At 35.0% G+C, this 24,178-nt stretch overlaps 2 protein-coding genes across 3 annotated transcripts in view; one reads left to right on the forward strand and one right to left on the reverse strand.

Moving 5' to 3' along the window:
- The window catches only part of LOC145237091 (WD repeat and FYVE domain-containing protein 3-like), a 45,792-nt gene extending 30,178 nt beyond the window's left edge, over nucleotides 1-15,614 (reverse strand). For both annotated transcript variants that reach the window (XM_080099830.1, XM_080099828.1), the window contains exons 1-25: nucleotides 15,367-15,614; nucleotides 15,135-15,269; nucleotides 14,459-14,527; nucleotides 14,014-14,178; nucleotides 13,355-13,591; nucleotides 12,533-12,725; nucleotides 11,835-12,051; nucleotides 11,107-11,273; nucleotides 10,407-10,614; nucleotides 10,176-10,268; nucleotides 9,791-9,916; nucleotides 9,197-9,348; nucleotides 8,617-8,831; nucleotides 8,238-8,325; nucleotides 8,032-8,165; nucleotides 6,636-6,922; nucleotides 6,194-6,320; nucleotides 5,739-5,810; nucleotides 4,846-4,988; nucleotides 4,388-4,574; nucleotides 3,674-3,776; nucleotides 3,235-3,347; nucleotides 1,466-1,568; nucleotides 787-953; nucleotides 82-319 (exon numbers count right to left, since the gene is read on the reverse strand). In XM_080099830.1, the coding sequence (XP_079955956.1) occupies nucleotides 82-319; nucleotides 787-953; nucleotides 1,466-1,568; nucleotides 3,235-3,347; nucleotides 3,674-3,776; nucleotides 4,388-4,574; nucleotides 4,846-4,988; nucleotides 5,739-5,810; nucleotides 6,194-6,320; nucleotides 6,636-6,922; nucleotides 8,032-8,165; nucleotides 8,238-8,325; nucleotides 8,617-8,831; nucleotides 9,197-9,348; nucleotides 9,791-9,916; nucleotides 10,176-10,268; nucleotides 10,407-10,614; nucleotides 11,107-11,273; nucleotides 11,835-12,051; nucleotides 12,533-12,725; nucleotides 13,355-13,591; nucleotides 14,014-14,178; nucleotides 14,459-14,527; nucleotides 15,135-15,269; nucleotides 15,367-15,408 (3,781 nt within the window). In that variant the 5' untranslated portion in view covers nucleotides 15,409-15,614. The remainder of the gene's footprint in view (nucleotides 1-81; nucleotides 320-786; nucleotides 954-1,465; nucleotides 1,569-3,234; nucleotides 3,348-3,673; nucleotides 3,777-4,387; nucleotides 4,575-4,845; nucleotides 4,989-5,738; nucleotides 5,811-6,193; nucleotides 6,321-6,635; nucleotides 6,923-8,031; nucleotides 8,166-8,237; nucleotides 8,326-8,616; nucleotides 8,832-9,196; nucleotides 9,349-9,790; nucleotides 9,917-10,175; nucleotides 10,269-10,406; nucleotides 10,615-11,106; nucleotides 11,274-11,834; nucleotides 12,052-12,532; nucleotides 12,726-13,354; nucleotides 13,592-14,013; nucleotides 14,179-14,458; nucleotides 14,528-15,134; nucleotides 15,270-15,366) is intronic.
- A 678-nt stretch (nucleotides 15,615-16,292) lies between these two features.
- LOC145237850 (SH3KBP1-binding protein 1-like) lies at nucleotides 16,293-24,169 on the forward strand. The gene is made up of 15 exons (XM_080100838.1): nucleotides 16,293-16,467; nucleotides 16,922-16,975; nucleotides 17,042-17,087; nucleotides 17,153-17,285; nucleotides 17,514-17,684; nucleotides 17,916-18,037; nucleotides 18,327-18,489; nucleotides 19,133-19,351; nucleotides 19,767-19,883; nucleotides 20,167-20,340; nucleotides 20,751-20,879; nucleotides 21,292-21,415; nucleotides 21,741-21,931; nucleotides 22,554-22,791; nucleotides 23,343-24,169. Exons 1-15 carry the CDS (start codon nucleotides 16,412-16,414, stop codon nucleotides 24,004-24,006), a joined length of 2,601 nt encoding a protein of 866 aa, XP_079956964.1. The 5' UTR covers nucleotides 16,293-16,411; the 3' UTR covers nucleotides 24,007-24,169.
- Nucleotides 24,170-24,178: the final 9 nt, after the last annotated feature.

Raw genomic sequence — 24,178 nt, forward strand, 5'->3', positions numbered from 1 at the left:
AACAAACGTTTTGGCAAAAAGAACCAATTTTCATAAATTCAGTTATAAAATCACCTTGTGTCCTTATCATAGGAGAGTTACCTTGCAGTAATGTATTTTGAAAACTGCCCACATATTCCGGTCCAAGTTTCCATTGAATGGCAGCTGAGTTGTTTGACAACTGCGATAATTCATCCACTATTAGCAGCGAAGATATTCTCCACACGAGGGAGGAACGAGCAGCGCAACAAGTTGGAGTTCCAATCCATCCATGCACAGCGAACGGAGTGTAAACTGCCTGTTGTGTGTTAGCTCCTGGGTATGCATTGATGTACCGCAACTGTTGCAAGAAACGAAATGTATCATTTTGTATGAAATATATAATTTCTTGCTGGTAGCCAAGCTTTCAGAAATGAAAAAACATTTTTATGTGGTTCTGTTCATAATTAGAAACATACATTTGGTACTTTTTTGGAGGGTGTAAAATAAGATTGCCAACTAAAGCTAATTAATTTCTGCTGTTAAACAACAATTGCCTCAAAATCATCCCAGGATTTTATGTAAAAAATCTGTTAGAAAACATGACTAATGAAACAGAATTGACACATATTTTAAACGAAATTTAATGAACACATTTTACTTTGTTTTAACAACATAGAGGCAGTTTAACAAATTTGTTCTTCAACTGGTGTAATGCTAAACAAAATACTAGTTGTTGTTTCAAGAACTTGTATTTGCTGACGTTTCGCCCACCAGAACGGTAGGGCTTCTTCAGAGCATTAACTTGATGAAAAAATACCCATTTACCTTAGATATACCCAGCAGAACTCCATTTAATGAAGCGGTGACCGTACTATGTTTAAGTACTGTCGACCTCTGTATTGAAATTTGTACATGATGCCACTGATGCTCACAGAGAAGATGTTCAATGTTAAAACTGACGACCTCCTTCGATTCTTCCAAGTCACCAGGCCCTATAATAACATGTTCAAGTTTGACTTTGAATTGACACCTATTAATAACCTAAGAGACCTAAATGCCTCTTTGTGTGATGTGATTTTCCGAAGCATATTATTGCTCTTGCTAACAGCCAGGAGCATTTTATTCTGTTCTGGGTTTTTGCTATTCGGTTTTCCTTATATAACTTACCACATTCCGAAAATTATTTATACATAACTACACAAAACTTTCTGTTGTCAAATTTTAAAGTTCAATTGCACAAACTGCTGCAATAGTTTTGACAGTGATTCTTAACCTTTTTGCTTATTGGCACCCCCTTAATGTCACTAACCAGTCCTCGCACCCCTCTAGTTTTTTTTTTTTTCTGCAAAGTAACTCATATTCCACATTTTTGCTATCCCCCAAGGAACAGGTATTACACTTCCTAAGAAACACTGCATTGGGTCTTGATTGATGTCTGGTGTCGGAAAGAACTGTGGAAAAACTAGATGATGCATACAATGTGGTTAAGAAATGTATTTTTTACCCAGTGATGATGTGTTGTGTTCTCCAGTTGATACAAGAAGTTTTCGAGTTTTTGCAGAAATGTGGACAGAAAGACAGGTGTAGTGTTGGCTTGTTGCTATCACCTGGATAACAAAATGTCTTCCATAATCTGTCACAATCTGATGTTAGGTAGTGCTGTGGTAGCCAATTAAGTTTATCAATATGCACATAAGGTCTGTACCAGGTAAATAAGCAACACAGTGTTTGTTTAGTAAAAGTTTTTAGAGAGTGAATCAGCTGCCCCGAACCTACTGTTTTAATGTGTTTTATTATGGACTAATTTCCAAAGCAGTTATACAGACTTCATTACCATGTACAATTTAAGAAATGTATATGAAAACTTACCAATTACACTTATTCAAAACTAGAATGGTGGCTTTTTGATATACTACCATTTTATATATTCTATACGATATTTACCAATTTACTACACATCATTTGATCTACACATATGATTGTTTTTGTAAACAAAAACGAATGGGTCCCCACACGCGTGTTTGTACGGATTTACTGTAAACAAATGTTGCGGTGATTTTTAGATTTTTTAGGACACATTTTTAGAATGCATTAACCCAACAATAAAAAAAATTTTGTTCGTATTCTTTTTGCACTATTATTGTCATATAATTACAAAAATCAATACTCAAGGCATGTATATAATTTATACATGCCTTGAGTATTGATTCCTAAATCGATTGCAAAAAACGCTACGTTATGACGAAAGAAAGTTCTGAACTGTGTTAGTGATACCTACTAGTTGACCTTAAGTAACCCGTGGTCATGCGGCGGCCAACCTGACAACGAGCTTTTGAAAAAACATTTATCTTGCAAAAATGTCAAGTTTATTTTTTCATCTTTATTTTTATTAACAAAGTTTTGCTTGACATATACGAAACCGAAGCACGCTTATTAGGTTTAAATCACGTCATAGGTATGAAACCTTTGCCAAAACTGAAAATGTGAGTGATAACTTAATAAAACGAAATAGCATTGCTGTGCAAAACAGCTGATTTGTGATCACCGAAACGACGTCTCGTAAAACGTCTGTCCGACGTCAAGCTGAGCCCTCCTGCTATCGTAAACCAGTGAGTTACTCTCTTGGGACTTCTGCCTACAGTGTCTTTCTTGACCAAACGAGCGTTAGACACATTTACGTTTCAGGGGCCTGTGGGTGAACCGCTGGGTCAATCGGGGTCAAACTTCTGGAGGATCAAGTTCAGATTAATAACTAACATGTGTCCAAATTTAAATAAATTAGAAGCACTCTTTCTTTACCACATGAGCGATAAAAACCAGCATTAAAAATTTACGTTTCGGGGGCCTGTGGCTGAACCGCTAGGTAATTTGGGGTCAAACTTCAGGTGGACCAAGTTCAGATTTATATCTAACATATGTCCAAATTTCAATAAATTTGAAGCACTCTTTCTTTACCAAACGAGCGTTACAAACCAGCGTTAAAAATTTTATGTTTCGGGGGCCTGTGGGTGAACCGCTGGGTAATTTGGGGTCAAACTTCAGGTGAACCAAGTTTGGATTAATATCTAACATATGTCCAAATTTCAATAAATTTGAAGGACTCTTTCTTGACCAAACCAGCGTTACAAACCAGCGTTAGACAGAAAAAAGAAAAAAGAAAAAAAGAAAAAAAGAAAAAAGAAAAAAAGAAAAAAGAAAAAAAGAAAAAAAAATACGGACAAAAACAATATGTGTCCCCTTCAGGGAAGGGGACCCATAACTAGTATTCTGTACCTGTCGTGTTACAGTGAGCACCCTAACTGGATGGATTCGCATTGAACAAAACTGCTCGACATAAAGCCAAGCAGCAACAGTGAGACAATGAGCTGGTGGAAACACTCGTTCATCTGCGAGGAAACACAGTGAACAAAAATCAAATGAGTCAATATTTAGGCATTCATAAGATCCTAACTGGTTCAAATTTCTGTTTAACTCGCACACCTTGTTGTAAACTCATGAGTTAAGTATTCTGGATAGCTAAATAGAGTTTTTGACAGAAAAAAACCTTGGCAATTCGGAGTTGTAAAAGAAAAGATCTACTGCAAAGGATTTTGTGACAAACCATGTTGTGCTAACATGCGAAAGTGTGCTACCGTAAGTACTTTCAGTTCCAACTTTTTTAATACAACATTTGCTGCAACAACTTTACCATAGATTACTTAGGTATATTCACCTGTACCAACACCCGAAATTAAGGGCAAGGACCCACCACCAACTACTGAGGGACTGGGAGGAGCTTGTGGGAAAATACTCGGCAAAAACAAACAGCATGCACCCTAAGACAATAAAAACACAACATGCATAGTACATCACAATAAATTCCCGCAAGAGGTTTGCACATGTAATTGGTAATCACGCAATAGTCGTTTTTTAGTTTTAAGTAAGGACTGCCTAAAAAAACATTTAAACAAAACTGTACTGATGTAATGTAAACAAAGCTTGACTTGTTTTGTTCAGAATGAGACAGATCTACTAACAATCTATAAAAAGGTTAAGTTGTATAATATTCAAAGAGCGAGTTTCACTTGCATTATATACTTTTCTCCGAACAGATTTAAATAAGTTCAGGCATTGAAATTGTATCACATTTTGTGCTTATATTTTATATATAGCCCCACATTTTGCCTCCAGTACAGCATACTGGTATAGAATACAGGCGTCTTCAGTTAATTGCATAATCTGTATATTTGCATAGGGGTTGTAAATCTCAACCGTATCCTTTGTTACAAAAACTATCTAGGTAATCGAAAAAGTTGAATAATTGCATAAAAAAAGCTTAAAAAATTGGTTATATCATTAACCAAATTCATCATAAGGGGATAAACACTTTTCTTGATTTTGGAAGGAAAATCTATCTTGCTAATCTATTCCCATCCAACCAACTAACCTGCTTTGCCATGTCGAACTCGATGAAAGACGGTGGATGTCGAAACCCACCAGACGTTTCAGGTTGCATTCCGATGTTATGGGGGGTTGCTATGGAAACTAAACTTTTGACGCGACACAGTGAAACGACATCGTTGCTTATCAACAAATTATCACAATGCAAAGGTTTGCCGAGCCGAAGAAATATTCTGCAGAAAAACATTCAGTTATTAGACATGAAATAGGAACTTCATGAAATGTATATTATACAACTAAAGCCATTTTAATAAGTATTTATAGCAAAAAAAAATATATCACCAAATCGAGTTAATACTGGTACCACTCAGTGCCTAAATTACCAGATAGTTTTACAGTATACATGAAGCATACCCAATCTAAGCTGTGTTAAAAACACTGGTAAGCAATGCTCAGTGTAAAAAGCTTAGCAAAAGCCATAGATAAGCACAACTCATCTTGTACCTTAATTCCTGGGGAGACACTGACTGTCTTGCAAGTCTCTCAAGAATTCTTTGGCACATTGCATTTAGAGGGTGACCTTCATTTGATAAAACATCCTCAAAACTTAATAGCAGTTGGGACAAGAGACCATTTTCACACATCACCTTGGAAACAGAACAAAATCGATAACCAAGTATGGAAGCATTGGTTTCATGCAGTTTTGTGCTTAAGTTTTTTAAAAAATACATGTCTCAGATTTAGTTGGAAAATCAAAAAAACATTTTTTTAGGCGATTTATACTTTAACATGCACCCTAGATTAAACAAGAACTTTAAGTAAAATTACACTGCATAGTTTAAATCAACAAACTATGTAATAAATACACAACCATGTGGTTTTCAGGGATTAACAATACTTATGGGGCTAATAAAATACATGCAAAATATAAAAAATATTACTAAGAATGGAAAAGCATTTTCCATGTAACGAAATCAGTCGATAAAATCTTGGAATATATATATTTCGCCTAATGGCATCTTCAGTTCCTTATTCAAATAAATGATTCTATTTGAATAAGGAACTGAAGATGCCATTAGGCGAAATATATATATTCCAAGATTTTATCGACTGATTTCGTTACATGGAAAATGCTTTTCCATTCTTAGTTATACAATTAAATAAACGGTGATCGTCGATGACCATGTTGCCTGTTGAAGGGTCAGATACTGTTCAGTTCAAATACTCTTAGTATAAAAAATATTGTTTGACATTTAATGTTATAGATACAAATAGCTTGACATTAGTGAGACTATCAATCCACTGTGGTCATCCGTTTACATGTGTGATGATATCTCACCGTGTTAGCTTGTCATATTTCAAACTTGTTAAACAATTTGGTTTATATGAGAGTTTACCTGTTCATTCCTTTCCACACTTATGATGGAATGAATCTCCTCCAAAAGATACAACTGCAAACTTGTTACTTCCTATAATATCAACAAAAAGTTTTGAATTTGTAAAAAAAATGAATGGTACAAAACAAACTAACAATGTTTTAACTAATCTTTGTTTGTTAACTGGTGCGAATTTAACAACAGTAAACTGTTTTGTTTTGTTTTAATTTACAAATTTGAAAATTAAAAATTTTTAGTTAAATTCTGTTTTATTGCACATTGAATGCCAGAATTCAACCTATTGGTATGCAAGAAAATCTGGTTATTGCAAGAATAAAGTGGGAAAATCACGCATGCAGTTACCCAGTATTGTCTCCATTACTAAACAAAGCATTTTAAGCACAAAAAAGTTGTAAACCATGAATGTAAACCTGTAAAAAATCCAGGTTTACAGATATATTACAAATAAAACTTGCCTGCAGTGACATATCATCAGCCGTAATACTTGGTATCAATTGCATCATGATGTTGACAACTTCTGGATGAACAACGTGATTGACAAGAGGTTCGTTGTGCAGCAAAACATGAGACTCATGTGAAATACTGTAAAGATGAAAGAATATTTTGTGTTGGAATTAAGTATGGCACTTTTATATGTAATTTATAACCATTAAAATATGAGTGAACCCAACTAAATGTTACAAAATGCTTTTAAATACTTTACAATGCCCCAATCAAAGTATGAAAACAAAGTATGAAACTCCTAGATTTTGTACTGTGGTAAACATAACCATTCTTAAATTTCACATTTTGGGGGGCTGTGGGTGAAAAAAAAACAATATGCATCCCTTTTTATGATAGGGGAACCCTAATTACCGTACATGATTGTCTTTATTTTGTTTAACAGTAACCACTTACTGTGATGATGAACTAAGGCTGTGTTCAAGTTTGGCAATTTTATTCAACAGGTCGTCTTTAAAAGTGTCGGTAGCAAGGAGGTAAAGGTGGTGAAAAATGCCCAGGATCTTGCAATAGGAATGTTTCTCCTCTTGTGGATGCTGAAAGCTTATGTCAGGCAGTGCTAGAGACATGCAATTGGGAGATTTAGTAACATCTGGGTCTGTGGTGCTTGTAACATTGTCCATGACTTTGCTTGAAAAACATCCCAGTCCAGACAAAGAGCTGAGTAGACTTTGAAAACGAACCTGAAATTGGAATAAATTAAAAACATAAATATATTACTGTATAGTGTTAATAATTAAAAAAATATTAGCCTTCTATATGTGGTTGTGTGCTTTGCACATTGATAGTACAGCGATTAAATACATCAGTTTTCAACGCAAAACAGAGCCATGTTTTAATGCCTTCCATAAAATGTGCACAGAGTTTAATCCACATAAAAAAGAGTAAAAAAATTCATACCTTCTTTAAAGAATCTTTACTAAAGGTTAATGGCATACATAAGTTTTCCATTTAATGCTAGAACTAGCTACAGAATAAATTGACACCTATAAAATCCTGAGATAATGTGTTTAAATATTTCGTTCTGCACTTGTTACTTGCTATTCACGAAAGCACAGAAAAACAACTTTAAACTTTAGATCCAATAACAGGTCTTTACATAAACTAAAGTTGTGCATAAAACTATATTGTACACCATCTCTACTTTCCATGCTAAACTCCTTACATATTAAACTAATGCACAGACACAAAATTTAACTTGCACTTATGTTAGACTGTGCCCACGTACAATATTTAAATAAACGCTAACTGCCAAATTTTGTTAGAAAAATCTAAGTAAGCACCATCAAAATTCTAAGGACACATAGCCCTGCCTCGCCCTAATGCCCTTGCATGTGATTAATAATGCATTACCCAGTTGGGCTGTTGTTGGCATCATGTGTGCCGACTTTATTTAGCCTACATTAGCTTTAACTCTGACATAGACAGCAGTTTTGCAAATATAAAGTCAATTCATTTTCTCATAAATTTTTCTTTAGATAAGCAAAAGTATCTTGACAATGCTTTGAAATGTTTCATTCAATTTTAAACAACAAACATTTTTCCATGATAATTTCCATTTATTGTTTCGAGTAAAAGTTTTTATGCCTGACTAACAATCACAATTGGTACAAAAGCTTGTTAACTTCTCTCTTTTAATCTCTAACCATTGCCAACTCTGTCATAAACACAGATTCCTAAATTCTAATCTTTTTACTACTAACCATGTTGTATTTAAATTGTAGAACCCAAAGTATAAACAAATGCATGCTAAGTAAAATATTGCTGGAGCATTGTAAAAGAACTGGCTTACCTCATGTTTAAAGTATTGCTTATTGGATTGGAGTCGTAGACCGACAGCTAAAGTGTGAAACACAATTTCAAATAAGTCGTATATTTGCTGGGAGTGATTCAACCAGTACTCATTCGATGGAGATTGAAGACACCCTTGCAAAAATATTCAATATTTAGTTGTTTTGTTGTGGTTATTACTTTGTATTCAGACATGACTTCACTTACCTTCCAGGCCAACTATTACAGAAATTAAATTTATGAATCCACCAGCTGCCTGAAAGAGCACAGAAGCCTCACTCGATTTGCTGATGACCTACAAATAAAAAACAAAAAGTAAAAGCGTTCTCCTATCTAACTCCATGCAAAGAAAAAATTTCAAGCGCCTGGCATCCATAAAGTTAAATTACTATAAAGAAAAAAGTTCTTTATTGGATAAAAAATGAAACTTTTAACCAGAGTTGCTGCATTTTTTTCATGATGCACCTATAAAATAACAAAATTTTAGGGTTGCATCACTATTGGTTGTAAAAAAAATCCATTATCTTGGGGTGCACATGGCTAGCTTTCAAGGCACACTAGTTGAGAACAACTGCTTAAACTTTACCTTGCATAGACATTTTAGTATATCGGTCTTTAATTCGATGCTGGTTAAAGTGAGTGTGCTCAGGATACCCAGCAGTGTCCCCATATCATCGTCGTTACCGGCTGATGCAGGTTGAAGAATAAGAGCTTGTACTAGAGCGAGGGCTGAGCTTCGGCACTGAGGGTATGATATTGTATTGAAAGCACATCGTGCACCACCAGTTTCACGAAAAATGCCTGTTTTAATAAAAATTATGTGTGTTACTGGGAAATAAGAGATTTAAGACATACAACATAGATTTTTTTTAAGCAGGTTTAGTTGGTCAGTTTATGTAATAAAACGGAGGCTTGTTTGGTTATTTTGCCATTTTGCAACAAAACTTGAAGCCTAGTGGATCCAAATCAATTATCAATGGAACAAACTTTGGTTGAACATTTAAGTTTTAGAAAATCTTTCATTATTGAGCACCATTTCCACAATAGAGGCTACAACTGTGTTTGACAAAATCAAGCTCAATACAAAAGAACACTGAACTATGTTTAACTGCTATAAAATGCTTTTGTGGTCCTTAATGCAAGACAACCTGGGAATTCCAACCTACCAGCATTCACTGATGAATTGCACAACATTTCAACTAATATGTCCATGGCCAAAATTCCAAACCTGTGATGAACATCATTTTCACTTTGCACAATGCCTGGAGATTCAAGCCCATCTGATTCAATGCCAGAGCCTTTCAATTCTGACGAATACCTGGTAAGAAATAAAACATATGTCAGTGTTTCGAAACTGGATAAGTACACATAACACCTAATTGTGGAACACTGAAAATGTGTAAATACAAAAGTTTCAAGCCAGTACATGTTTCAACAAATAATGTCTCATCAGTGCAGTTGGTGACAAGAGATTGGCCATATATAAGCCAAAAAGTTGTGCACTGTCTGCAGCGAATCATGAACTTGTATTATTTTGTTAAATAAATTGTCTCATATTTGTCTTCATTTAAGATTTTAATTAATTTGTACAGCTGTGAACCTGTTTTAATATCAAAAATGTGTACCCATATGGTTACATAGCATCTATGCTTGAGTAAAGAAAATTTAAGTGCTCATATTATTCTCAGTGTCTATCTATTATACACACAACTCAGGAATGTGTGGAAGTTGTTATCACAGAGGGACACAAGTTTTTTTACCTGTGCAAACAGTTGACCAACATTTCCAGGAGTCCAACCTCGCGAAACACGTCTCGATAAGTTTTCGTGTTGCTTGATAAAACTTTACGAAGACTTACAAGACAAAATGTCCCACATTCGATATTACTGCAAATATATAAATCAGAATTTAAGTCTGACTAGAACTTAATCATAATAAAACACAGTCTGAAAAAAGGAGTTTAAACTGATATTTCTTTCAAATTACAAAACAAAGTAAAGACTAAAAAGTAACAGATAAACGATTAGTTTTATGTTATTGTTACAACTTCTTGTACTGTAGTATTTTTAAGCTTTATAATCTGTGTTTAATTTTAGTCTTAGGAATACTATAATATTTTTATTCTAAACCTTTGATAAGTATTACCTGGTATCTTTTAACAGCAACCCAATACTGATCAGTTCTTTACATGGCACAAATCCCAGTGTCAGGGCTACATACTCAAATATGGCAAAAAACCTAAAAAATAAAGTTAATTTAGGTTTGACAGCAGCAACAATACAGCACTTTCTTCACACAGACTGCAATGGTGACAAAAATTTTAACTTTGCAACAAAAAAAACACATTTAGCAGTGACAGAGCTTTTATTTACTTACTTTGGAAATACTTCGGGTGACTTTGAAGGCAGGCCATCAGAAAACGTTGATAAAGTGCTTTGGTTGTACAAAATAAAATAATTGGCTGGGTCGCGACAATAAACAGCAAACACAGCATCCAAAACTGCACAACTTAATAACTTCGTCTTTGAGCGACCAAACACAGTTTCAAAAACTTGGAATGCTTGAATGTTTCTGACACTTTCTCCTACAAAAGAGAAGTTACAGCTTAAAAGTTAGTGCACAGGAGTATTTAAAGTTGAAACCAAAATTACAACTAGAGTAAGGGTTTGTTTTGAAATATCAATTGCTAAAAAAAAATTGAAGACCCAAACCCTATAAACGTTACAAACTGTTTTATGTAAAACATTAAAAGCAAAAAAAGGTTTTAATTCGAGACAATTCGAATAATGTAATAATATACAGTGTTTAAGCTTGGCTGCACAAACTATATATTTGTTATGTTTTAGCAGATTTTGTATAAAACTGTATACATGCAATTGTTCATTTAACCATTATTGTTCACACCATTCACCAATCTGCCTGCCCATATGTAAAAAAAATAATAGGAAAAGTCAACCACTAATGTTGCACGTGAACAAACATATGTAGATGCTTGACTAATTTGGTCAAATCACTTGCATGACAAAGTACCTAGTGATAAAAATAACAACATTTAGTTTGTGTGCAAAGACTTTACCTCTTCCAAGTGGGTTAGGAACTTTGAAACTGCTTTGAGCAGTGGTTTGTACAAAAGGTTCGACATCTAAATCGTTAAATCCGCACGTGGTAAGCCTCTCTAACGCTGACACAACGTTTATTAATCCATCATAGTGAGTTTGACTCTGACCAGCAGATTCTTCCAATCTGTGAAAAACATCTTTTAAAAGTCTTATATTCTCTCTTTGTAGCACTAAAACAGAGATACTGCAGTATTTTTTTAAATAATAAAGATGCAACAATTGGCCACGGTTACTATTTTGTCAAGTTATGAATATACATATTATGGCTGCTAGGTCATCCGGAGTCAAACTTTGAATAACTAACTAATATGTGTGTAAATTTGAATAAGTTTGCACTCTTTCTTGACCAAGTGCATGGAACAAACCAGCATTAGACAGAAAAAAGAACCGAAAAATGTGTCCACGTCATGGAAGGGAAGCCATAAAAACTCTTTTGTTAGATGGCCTGAAAGCACTTACAGACCAGGAAGAATTAATGAAGCTAAAATTGAATAGGTGTTTTAAAATAGGCATAGTTTTAATCAGTAATCAAATCGGTTGAGCATTGGGCATTCTGTTTCTTGCTCAGCCAAGCAACAAATACAATGATGGATCTGGTTGAGTTTGCCCCATCACCAATCATGTTCACACGGGCACATTACATGATAAATTTGAAACAAAACAAACTACTATTTAAATTACTGACCTTAGCAAAAACTCTCCAACAAAGACATAACCTTGCCATTGGTGAAAATCATCGAGCAACAACTGTGTAACATCTGAAGTGTTGCTGATAAATCGAAGAATACACAAAGTTTGGTCAGATAAATCGGCATCCATCATATTTGTGCTACTTTCACCATCATTGAACGACACACTTGCCCTCCACAGGTTGTTGATGCAAGTTTTTATGCATTGCTTTCCTGTTTACAAAAAAACACTTGAATAGAAACATTCACTCATAAAATGAAGAGGCATGTTAATGACTTTTTGTAAGATGGTAGTCAGGTTTGGGAATTCCCTATACCCCAAAAGTTTGATTTCACAGAAAGTTGTTCAAAAACTGTTTGGCTTCTAGCTAAACTGTTTGGTTAGGATCAGAGTTATTAATATATAACAGGGCTTGCTGCACAACAGGGTGTAACTACCTGTGGGTTCATACTTCCTGCTGTAGCGGGTTTATATTTTGAGAATGATTATAAATAACAGACAACAACAAAACAAAGTTCAAAATTAATTATGAGCGATTGAAAATATTCAACAAAATACAATTAATAATTGCCCATGGTAAAAAGATACAACATCAAACATAAATTATATGTTTTTGTCAGTCTTAAACTTGCTTTACCAAAATTGCTTTACAAAAGCATGTGTAAGGGAAAAAACAACAAACAGTATGCATACCTCTAATATACTGGACAACATTGTGGCTTAGACCGTGCTTGGAAATTGTTATGAGGACTTCAGCAGCAGCATTCCTCCAGTGAACATTGTGGGGTGAACACCAAGAAGTAACAGCAGAAAATAACAAGGCTAGGTCATCTTTGTGTGAAAGTTCCTCTGCTGGGGAAATGTAACCACACAAGCGGACCAAGGTCTGAAAACATAAGAAAAGATGCATACAGTTGTTGTACTCCCATAGTTACTGAATGTGGCTTACACTAAACAAAAATATTGATCCCTCAGTGGACCAAAACTCTGGTGAAATATGAAAGTAAAGTTAGAAAAAAATGAAGAAAGGCCCAACAGAGATGTTTTTCAGTATACAACTACACTTTTTATCATGAATGACTGCTTACAAGGACTAATACCTTTCAAAACTAAAAAAATCACCTTTACATGTGGTTAGAAGCAATCTCTCAAAGTCCTAAAACTTTAATTCGTGAGGTGTGTCAATTGTATTCAAATTATAAGCCAATTTGTTATTGCTGGCCACATTATATATTCTTGATTAATCTGCAGCAGCCAGGACATGTATATGTAGCTGGAATATCACAAAAAATCTTGTATGTATGTTTCTTGACCAATATAGTTCTTTTAATTCAGTTCCAGAAGCAACATATATATATTGAACAAGAGTGTTTAACTTTTTGTCTGAGGTTAGTCATAGGCCAATGGTATTTTTTGTGTTATGCACACATGATGTCATACTTACCAACCAACAGAGAAAACAAACTGTAATTGCTCTCTTGTATCAAACATCCAAAAAGAAATCTATCAGCTAACCTGAACAAAAACTTTTTGCAGCATCATCTTTCTGTCTGTGTACGAGGAATCACTTTGAACAAACAAACCAGAGGCACCGGTGTCAGCAGTTACTTGATTCGATACTGAGGGATGTGGCAAACAATCATCTTTAACGTCGTAGTCATCTTCGCTATCATTTGGCAAATCGAAAAATAGGTACAGGCACTTGACGAGCGTGGAAGGCAAATGCATTGTTGTCATACAGTCAACGATATTCTGCAAGACACAAGTTCGGTTATATGCAAAGCCTTTTGTTAAGTTTATTTAAATCTCCAGATTTCCAGCAGTTGCAGGGTTTTATTTAGAACCTTTGTGAAAGTTAACAAAGCAGTGCTTAAAAAATATAACTTGGGCACTTTGATGTGGTATGACAAACCAAAGAATATATATCTTGGGTTGTTAAATGTTTAAATAGTATTCCATGAATACTTTTATGTATATAGTGCATTCTTTGACCTTAAACCCCAGTTCAGTGCATTGCAGGTAATACACAACACATTTTCAGTCAAACACATGAAATATTGTGTTTGAGAGCTTTTTTTACACTATGGATCATCGTGCATCAGAAATTTATTTACATAATATGTTTTTTCTTTTGTCTGAAAGAGAAAGTAGAAAAACAATTGCAAGTAGTGTACCTGTCCTCCACCAGCTAAGAGTGAAAGAACATTCAGCAATAGCCATCCCCGATTTGCCGACTCTTGTGTGTGTGGAATAAGAAAATTCACAATGTCTTTACTGGCTGTTTCTGTAGATTTGTTTGATGCTCTGCGACGAATTTCTGTCACCATAAGTCGAGACACCTGCTCAAAAAAAGGTTTCTATTGACGACAAGGGCACTGATACTAAAGAGGACACTAAGTGGGACTTCAGACATAATGTGAAGTTTAGTTTTAACTTGTAGAGAAATCAATACACAGGAAGTGATTTCAAATATAAATGTTCCATGACAAAATACTTGCTTATGTTCACTAAAATATGTGTGTTTAAATATTTATAAGTTTCATTCAAAAATTTAAGACATTTTTTGTGTGTATAGTTTTCAAGTAAGATCTTTACTTTGTCATCTTTTAATCAACGTACCTGCGTGGAAAACTGCAGGACATCACCAAACTTTTCTCTCATATCTTGAGATGGCAAGTTTCCAAATACCTAAATAACAAAAACATATGTATCAAAAGGAACAGTCTGCAGTACAATCTTGTCAAAATAAAATACATGAAACATGGTAGAGTTAACTGGCAGTGTACAACGAAGAGCAATTGTTTTATTGCATGTATTTCAGATCAATGCTTTCAGCCCAATTTTCATCTTTTAGTCCGGTTATAATTTGTGTTGAACACGCACAGATATGACACCTGTATTGAACTACTGAAATATCAGTAGACTTGTTAAAAATTCATGAGTCACCAAACATATCAATGAAATGCTGTGTAATGAATTCTAAAGTCTGTCATATAGGTGAGCTTAATACATTGATTGGCATGTTTTCTTTTGTCAAATAAAACATATGCAACCCAACTAACTTTAGGAGTACACACATTGGCGAACTGTCATAAGCAACTGGGGAAGATTCAAGAATGCAAAATGCTCAACCATTTATGTTATGACTTATGATGTTTGTTGACATGTGCAGCATGCAATGTTGGCTCAAATTTAAGTTCAAGCCTGTATCTAGCTTGAAAAGTCTACAGCCAAAGATAGGCTAATTTAACAGTCACAATAGATTATGATTCAGGAGTAAAAGCAAGAAACACACTTTGTAAAACAATGGCAAGATTGTGTACAGCTTTTCCTCCTGGTCCGACATAGACAAAGGATTTGTTGAGATGCAGATTTCTCGAAACATTCGTCGCAAGGTCATTAAACCCAAACTGTTTGGTGGCTGGGACACCTGAGAAAATGTGACAAAAATGTATTAGGAAAATGTATTACAACAACCGTTTGTATTTTACTTAAATTGATCATGAACACAAATTATCTGTTTATACCTGAACAGTGTTTCCTCTGACCAGTTTTCGCATAAAATCCATCTTCTTTGCTTGGCCAGCTAATTATAGAGGATCTGTGTAAAGGACTTGGTGCCAGCATAGATCCCAGTATCCTCGCATTAATAGCAACCCAGTTTGTTTTACATATCTCCGCGTGAAGCCATGTATTACAAAATATGTTATTTTATTCTTGTTTTATGCTTCGTAATTGTATCATCAAGCAAGTCTAAATAAATAAATAAGTCATTTCAATTGAACGTATCATCAAGGAAACAGCCATAAAATATTACAACCAGACATTCGACTTTTTCTCTTTAAGAATAGTGACACAAACTGTCTTTACAATAGTGGTTTTCCCCCCTCGCTGATCTAATACTCAAAAAGTGTCCGGTTGTTTAAAAATAACCTTGATTTCGGTGTAAACAGCAGGGACTAGAGTTTGTCCATAAAAACACATGCAATATCCATTTTTGCTGTTGCATTTAAAACCAGGCAGACTTTAAAACCATGTAAAACCATGTCCATGATCATTTCAAGAAGAGCTGTATGAATAAAAAGCACCCAAACCTACATAAAGCTTGAACTTGTTGACAAATTGTGTCTATTTCTTCATTAGATTATAATTGTGTCTATTCTTCATTAGAAGTTTTCTTTTTCCTATGATTAGTGTTGTCGTATTATTTGCTTAGCGCTAATCCGTAATCGCACATGTGACCTTTTGCTCATGCATTTTTCTTGGATAAAAGTTACCGAAACTTGAGAAAGCAAATTATATTTTTCCTCGTTTAAGCTTTCATGAGATAAATTTTGATTTTTCCACGCGATCACCGTTTAATCTTCATGCATTTTTTTTTCTGTTTGGCATTTTGTAAAAAGAAACCGGTAGATGGCGGAAGGGCGCAGATGTAAATAGTGATAGTAAACTATAGTGGGCGGTTTTGTTTTTGATTAATAGTTTTTCTGTTGTGTTTCTGTAAGGCGCGCGTGGTGTAAAGTTTTTTTCACTTAGATATTTGTAAGTTTCATCACCAAATGTCTGACAGAAATGTCAAATCGTCCTATCATTGGTCCAATCGTCAATCTTAATGTTGGTGGTGTTAGGTGAGTGAAATTAAAACTGACTGTAAAAACTTATGTAACTTGTTTATAAAATTCCCTCGGGGGAACAACCATACCATGATTGTTTAGATTTTTGAAATAATTTGACTATTCTTGTGTCTGTTTCCCAATTTTTTTGTTCAGCAATTGGTTAGTTTATTTTGCTACGACAGTAAACCTCCGTTAATCCGGCCTAATTCAGACAAAACTTGAGGTACAAATGATTTGTACAATCTGGTAAGACTTCAACTCACAAACATCGGTTAATCTTGATCTTCCCCTAGTCCAGACAAATTTTTTGGCCTAAACAGGTCCTGATTAAAAGTTTTACTGTATACAGTTTGCCTTAATATGAAATCCTTTGACAAGGTAATGTCTAGAGATCTAGGGTTTTTTTAGAATCCTAAACTTATTTTTTAGCTATAGTAACATATTATACTTGCTGTGTTGCTTTCAGGTTTGCCACATCAAAAGAAACATTATCATGGGTTCCTGATTCTTTCTTCAGCAGGTATTAAAAACGTAAAGTCTATCCTATCCCAACAGTTAGACTGAAAATCTGTTATTCCTTTTGCAGCCTAATAAGTGGACGAATTTCTTCACATCAAGATGATCAAGGGGCCGTAAGTAATCTTGCATGAGTTTATGTGATATAAAGATAACCTGCTTACATGGAATATATTTCCAGATTTTCATTGATCGTGACCCAGAACTGTTCAAAGCAATTTTAAATTTTCTGCGAACCAGAGACGTTGATTTGAAAAATGTGAATGTCAAGTCACTGAAGCGTGAAGCTGAGTATTTTGGAATAACTCCTCTAGGTTTGTTTATAAGATTTTTCTGGGCCTAAATCTGATTAATCACATTACCTATTGGCCAAACTATTTTATGCATGTAAATGAATTATGCAAATAACAGTATTCTTTTGTATGTAACAATCAAAACTTTAAGTTGCAAAGGTAAAAGTCATCTGCAGATTAGTTACTTTAACACACTATTGGGTTTATTAAACAGATTTTTGAATAAGACATTCCATTGTTACTTCACAGTTAGCAGATTATCAGTATGCGAGGAATTGAACGACACAACATGTGGAAGTGTTTTGTTTCACGGTGTTCTTCCCCAGCCAACATTACCACCTGATTCTGGCCAACCGTCGCTAAAGGAACATCACCCAATGTCACTTGCTGCATGTGTTTCCTCTTCTGTTGGTGAAAATGGTATGCAGTACTTCATCAGAACAACTAAAATTTTTGTAACACTGTTTCGACTTTTATAGTCTCACCAATGCAGCTGGTGACGAACTGTAATTAAGCAGAAGACCAAAATATATTTTTTTGCTTTCTGATTTACTAATGGACTAATAAAGATGATAGATCACACTTCACACTTAATGCTTCAAATTTGTTGATTTGAAGATGTGTGAAATTCTTGAATATTTTTGTCTGTAGATAACGACCCAGAATATCGAAACAAGGTGCTGATCATTACCGGGCACAACAGCTGGATTGCTGTTGCATACAGACACTGTGTGATTTGCTACAGAGTAAAAGAGAACTGTGGTTGGCAGCAGGTACAAAAAAGAATCTTTTGTTTAAATAGTTACCAAGATTGTTGGTTCATAAACTGGCGTAGCTCTTGGACTGAACTTCGCAGCCGTATGATGGTTTGCAAAACTTTTGACCAAACATCAATGACTTTTTATTTTTACTACCACATTGAAACAAAGCAAATTACATCTACTTATAGATAATCATTTACGCAGACCTAGTCCACTGCTTGACAGTATTAAACAAAATGTATTAAGGCAATGAATTATAAATACTAAAACACACCCATAATTATCTGAACTTTGTATTTAGGTTTTTGTCAGTCCTTATCTTCCTGATTGCATAGAAAGAGCAGCAATAAATGCAAAAGTTCAGGGCATGGCTCCTGACTCAAAAGCCAGGATGATCGCTGTTGCATTTTCATCTTGTATAAGACTGTGGAGTTTCCAGGACGAACACAACTTTACAGAAATTGGTAAGTTGTTTCCGTGTTCTAACATCAAATGCCAAAAAATTAACTTGCTATTGGACCAAATTGCATTTCATGCTGATTTTATTACCTATTTCCCTCAGTAAAATCGTATTTTCTTTACCCAATTGATTAACAAAAACATGTAATATTTGTTTCTAACTGTATATATTTGCCTTTTATTTGTTTTAATCAATCTTGTATTTAGGTTTTTATTAGTCAATTATCACTTCTTATCCAATTTATCAAGTTTTATACAATTAGGTAGACTTTTTGACGTTGACTACAGTTTGGGATTCATATTTTCTATGCAATTAAAAAGAATTTTTATGCAAATAGAAAGACAACTAAGATAAACATTATTTTGTAAGTGGGATTAGCCCTTAAGTGTTTGTGCATACAAGGAATCACAACATACATATTTATTTCTATGTATGAAATGTTTGGTGGGCTTACCACCAAGCCTGTGCGGTTAGATTTTCCCAGTGTATGCCTTGCATTATATGGGAATGCTTGGGCGACTGGCTTTATTTGATAAAATGCCTTCAATAGGCATGGGTGAAACAACTTTACAAACAAAACCTATTGTGCTGTCATTGAGAAGAAAAATGCAACCTTTCAATATAATTTCATATTTTTGTGTCTAAAGGAACTTTTGACATGGAGTCACAAATCAATGCTCTTTTCTTCATTGGAAGTCAGTTAGTGGCTCATGGCACAAGATTCGATGGTAGAAGTGGCAGAGTTGGTGTTTGGAACGCCGTGTCTCAACACTGGCAAGGCCAAGACGTCGTTCGGATCACAAGTCATGATACTGCGGGTGCATTTTTACTGCTGGGCGGTGTGAATGGGACCATTTATTACATAGGTGAGGCATATTATTGTTTTATTATACACTGCCTTAGCATAGTTTGGGTGATAAACCACATTACACTTTGAAAAAAAGGGCATGGCCACATTTTGTGAAATTTAAATTCTTTTGTAAACACATGTTTTTGTGCCGAATTGTTTGTATCAGACAATATTTCTGTCCATGATCAATGTTTGGGACACACCTTCATCAGGATAATGGCATGTTTTGAAACGTAAAAACCTTTTTGTTTAATGGTTTGTTTTAAAATAACTACTTTTTGTTTACACATTCTGCCTGGCACCAACAGCTTATTCAAATACATCTCAGGCCAAGAACAGGCTGCTTATTGATTTATTTATGTTAATGATAACAAAATTAATTTATTGAAATGTCTGCTTATTTTTGTAGTAAAATACATATTATTCTGCAGATATGCAAAAATTTCCTTTACGACTGAAAGACAACGATTTGCTGATCACAGAATTGTACAAAGACAATTCCAATTCTGCTATCACTGCCTTAAGTGTTTACTTAACTCCGAAAAATAGTAAGTTTGTTGCAGACAGTGCATCATGTATTAGCTCGATGCTTTTCTATTTATAGCAAGTTTGTGCTTAGTAATTTTACGAATTGTAAAAAACTAAAAATTTACTTTAAACATAAATGTACTTTAGTAATGTACAAAGAGTAATGGGCATATAAGCAAAGCAATAGTAAATTGATGCAAGTTTTAGTGAAATAATGCAAACTTGAAATTTGGTTGAAATTGACCTACAACATAAGTCATCATTTCCCATTGTGTTTGCTCTTACAATTATTTGTGGTTTCAGCTTTGATTGCTGGAAACTGGATAGAAGTAGCTTATGGAACAGCAAATGGAGCAGTGTGTGTTATTGTGCAACACCCAGAACTGGTCGGACAAGGTTTTCAGCTTTTCCAAACTTTTACTGTTCATCGCAGTCCCGTCTGTAAAGTCATGCTTTCAGAAAAGCATCTGGTTTCAGGTTTGTTTATTTCGGTTTTACTGCTTGATTAAATTTCAAGACTTTTTCATGATAAACTATGGCTTTTTCATTTTGAATGTCCAAAAAGATGGGGTTTTACCAAGATAAGACAAAGTCAACTACAAATTTAGGATTATTTTTTAGTTTAAGTTGCTTTCCACTGAAATCAGCATTGTTTCTTCAATGTGTGTTGTAAATTGTATTGGCCTCACCACATTGCTAAAATATGTTCCATGATAGCAGAGTACTGCTTGGCTGCAACTATTGAAAACCAAAATGCTGATTTGTAAGCAACATTTTTTGGGGTAAACACTGTCCTTCAATGAACATAGCTATGTTTGACGGAAGGCATAGGTTTCTGCAACAGCACTGATGTCTGGCCTTTATAAAATGTATATTTTGTTTTTTAGTATGTTCTGACAACAATCATGTCCGTACATGGAATGTTACAAGATTTCGTGGCATGATTTCTACTCAACCTGGATCTATGCCTCATGCTTCATTCAAAATTTTGGCTTTGGATCCATTACACAATTCTGGTAAGACTTTGTAAAAAGCTGAAGCAGTATTGTTCACTTTTGTATCTTGCAGAAAATTTGTTTGTTTTCAACTCAATAAATAAACTGTAAACATATTCGTTACAGTTAAAAAATTATAAAAGTGTGTTTCAAACATTTGCAATACACTTAGGCTTGGTTAATCCCATTTGGACCAAAAAATTGTCTGGGTTAGGCGAAGATCCAGATTAACTGATGTTGTTTAGTTAAAGTTTTACCACATTACAAATCTTTTGTTCCTCGAGTTTTGTTTTAATTAGTCGAATATCCAGTTTAACCTAGGTTACTGTTGTTTATGTAAAAATAGCTTGTAATTACAAAAATAATATGTTTTAAAAATTTGTTACAATCTGTGCTTATAATATTAAATGTTGATATAAATTGTATGTGACAGAGCAATACAACATTGGAAACAACATCGGACCCCACGGAGAGCGAGAGGAAGTTCAGGTCTTTATTCAGAAGCTACTTCCACTTGCCGATCATCTTTACATTCGATTATCTTCCAGTGGCAGAAGGTGACTAGAAAACCCTTACACGCCAAATTTAAAGCACATTATACCCAAGATTAATTGCTGATAATTGTGACATAAACAGCACCTACTTGACTGGCTGGGCTGTCCTGCTTGAAATTCTTATACCCATGGTAGGGATGGGCTAAAACTGCAAAATGTTCTGTTTGGTCGAGCACCAGGCATCACAAACAGCTATGCTCGGTACAGAGTACTCGTTTTCTGGCTTGACTCGGCTCATCCCTAACCCTTAGTGTATTTGACAATCCCATGTACTACACACATAGTCTGTAACCACCAGTGAAGTTTGCAAGACTTATTACATCCACAGAATAGCTCATGTAAAGTCGGTTGACGGATCGGCAATCACCAGTTTCTGTTTGCACGAGTGCGAGGGCTCTTCACGTATGGGTTCCCGTCCAAGACGTTACCTGTTTACCGGTCATGTGAATGGGTCCATACAAATATGGGACATGACAACAGCTCTTGATCTGGCCTCTTCTACAAAGGACGACAAAGATGGTAAAGAATAAATATGTTGGAAAAAGTGAATGTGAATTTTGTGTGTGTAGAAATGTGTGTTAGTAAAACTGTATTGTATGAAAGTGAAAATGTAAACTGTAAAGACTAGATTAAGTCACAATATCTCATGGTAAAATCAAGTAGTGTAGTAGTGTAAAAACAAGTATTTAAATCATATTTGAATTACCGTTGTGCCTATTCTGTGCAGTTTAAGCCCAAGATAAATATGACTTTTTAGCTGTTTTCATTTATGCTATTTGTTGCTGACCTATAAATATTTATGTACTAAACCAGTGGTTCTCAACTGGTGGTCCATGATGCCTTTTTTGGTGGTCCACAGGACATCCACTAACTTTAGTAATAAACTAGAGATGATTACATATTACACATTAAAAGAGTATCAAAATGCTAGCTGTTGATAAATATCTCACTTCTTGAAAATCGGTTTTAAAGATGTAAGTTTCAAGCCCAAATGGTTGTTTTGTATGCGTACTTCAAACTTGCACAAAAACGAAATGGTCCACGACATTATTTTTACTAGGCTGGTGGTCCATGGCCCGAAACGAGTTGAGAACCAATGTATTAAACGAAAGCAACCATAAACACCCCAATATTCTTACAGGGTCATATGGGCCGACGCAACAAGAGGTTTTGGATTTGCTGGGGAAATTCGATTTGTCAGTATCGTCCAGCAACCCGGGTAGCACACATTCCGATCCCAGTCCAGTTTCTGACATTCTCGACCGTATGTTAATGAGGAACTCAAACACAAGTCTTAACAGCACAACAAGTATCGTTCCAGACCAGCCTTCTACGACAATAAACTCACTCCCAGGCACTAGCACTTCTACTAATGTTAGGTATGTAAATGTTTCCTGTTGTAACAATTTTATGTTTTTGCTTGCAAGTGTCGACAAACTTGTTTCTATGAACTTAATTCTGGCCCACCTTTACATTTGATCTCATAATTATGGGTCCCCTTTCCTGAAAAGGAAAAATATTGTTTTTGTCAGAACATTTTTTTTGTTTAATGCTGGTAAGTGTTTGTCAAGAAAGGGTGCTTCAAACTTGTTCAAATTTATCCAAAGTTCCCCGGATGACCTAGCAGTTTACCCACAAGTGTAAAAAAATGTTGTTTTTAAGCCTGTACTTTTAGTTCTGTGTCCTGCTTGCAACTCTGTTTACCTGTTCCTGTTATGACCGCCATTTTGTAATTTGTTGTTTTGAATTAATGGCCCATTCAACACTTGTTTCATGCCTTATATGGGCTTGTCGGGTCGGGAATAACAATATATCAGCCCTAAACTCTTCATGCAGTAATTGTAGGGACTTTCTGTGTAGTATATAGCTGCCATCTGGTTCAGCATTTCAATGCTGCATTAAATCTCAATTACTGTAAATGCTTTTTCAGGCAGTCAAGCCAAAATCTGGGAGACATGAGTTTCCAACCTTCTTCGTCCACGCAGAGTGGAGAAGAGAAATCTGTAACTCGAACAAGTATTCAAAAATCAACCGTCGAAGCCAAGCGAAGGCACAGCCAATGCATTGAAACCAATGTTAGTGAACCCGTAATGCAGTCGAGACATCAGCGAAATCTTTCTGTGTCATCCGTTTCCAGTACATTCTCACCAGTAGGTGGCGTACCACTGCCCGGACTAACCTTAGGCCCAAGTGCAGATACCACACCCAACGAAACGCTAGCGAGAAAAGATTCAGGAAAATTGACCCAACATGAGAAGGAAAAGATAAAGAAGTCGAAACGATTGAGCTTTAAAGACTTTAAATCCGTTTATTCTTCTGAAACTAGTTCACCACAGTTACAGTCGCCACCAAAATCTCCGACAAGTCCTGTAGAATGTTTTGACAAACATGAGGACCGGAGGTTTGTGAAACAAAGCACTGAAAATGTGGGTCATAGTTCAAAAGAACGACTAGAGACATTTCAGGAGAAAGCTCACCATTCAAAAGTCGATATAACTAGAGTTGGATCATTTAGAAATAGCTACAAATCTGCAATCAATGAATCCTCAATTGACTCTCCCAATCTCAGTAGAAAACTTGACCCAGGAGAATAAATCTCATGACTCACTCACCCAAAAATGGAAAACTGTTGCTTAATTTTTTGGACTATTTTTTTATTTACATTTCATCATTATTGAAGCTTACTCAGTGCATTTAAAAGTATTATTTTTTGATTCATTATTAAACCTCTTGCTTCAATAAATTATGTCCACATGATTTGCTTGA

Source organism: Phallusia mammillata, chromosome 7 (assembly GCF_965637545.1).
Source record: "Phallusia mammillata chromosome 7, kaPhaMamm4.hap1.1, whole genome shotgun sequence".
NCBI lineage: Eukaryota > Metazoa > Chordata > Ascidiacea > Phlebobranchia > Ascidiidae > Phallusia > Phallusia mammillata.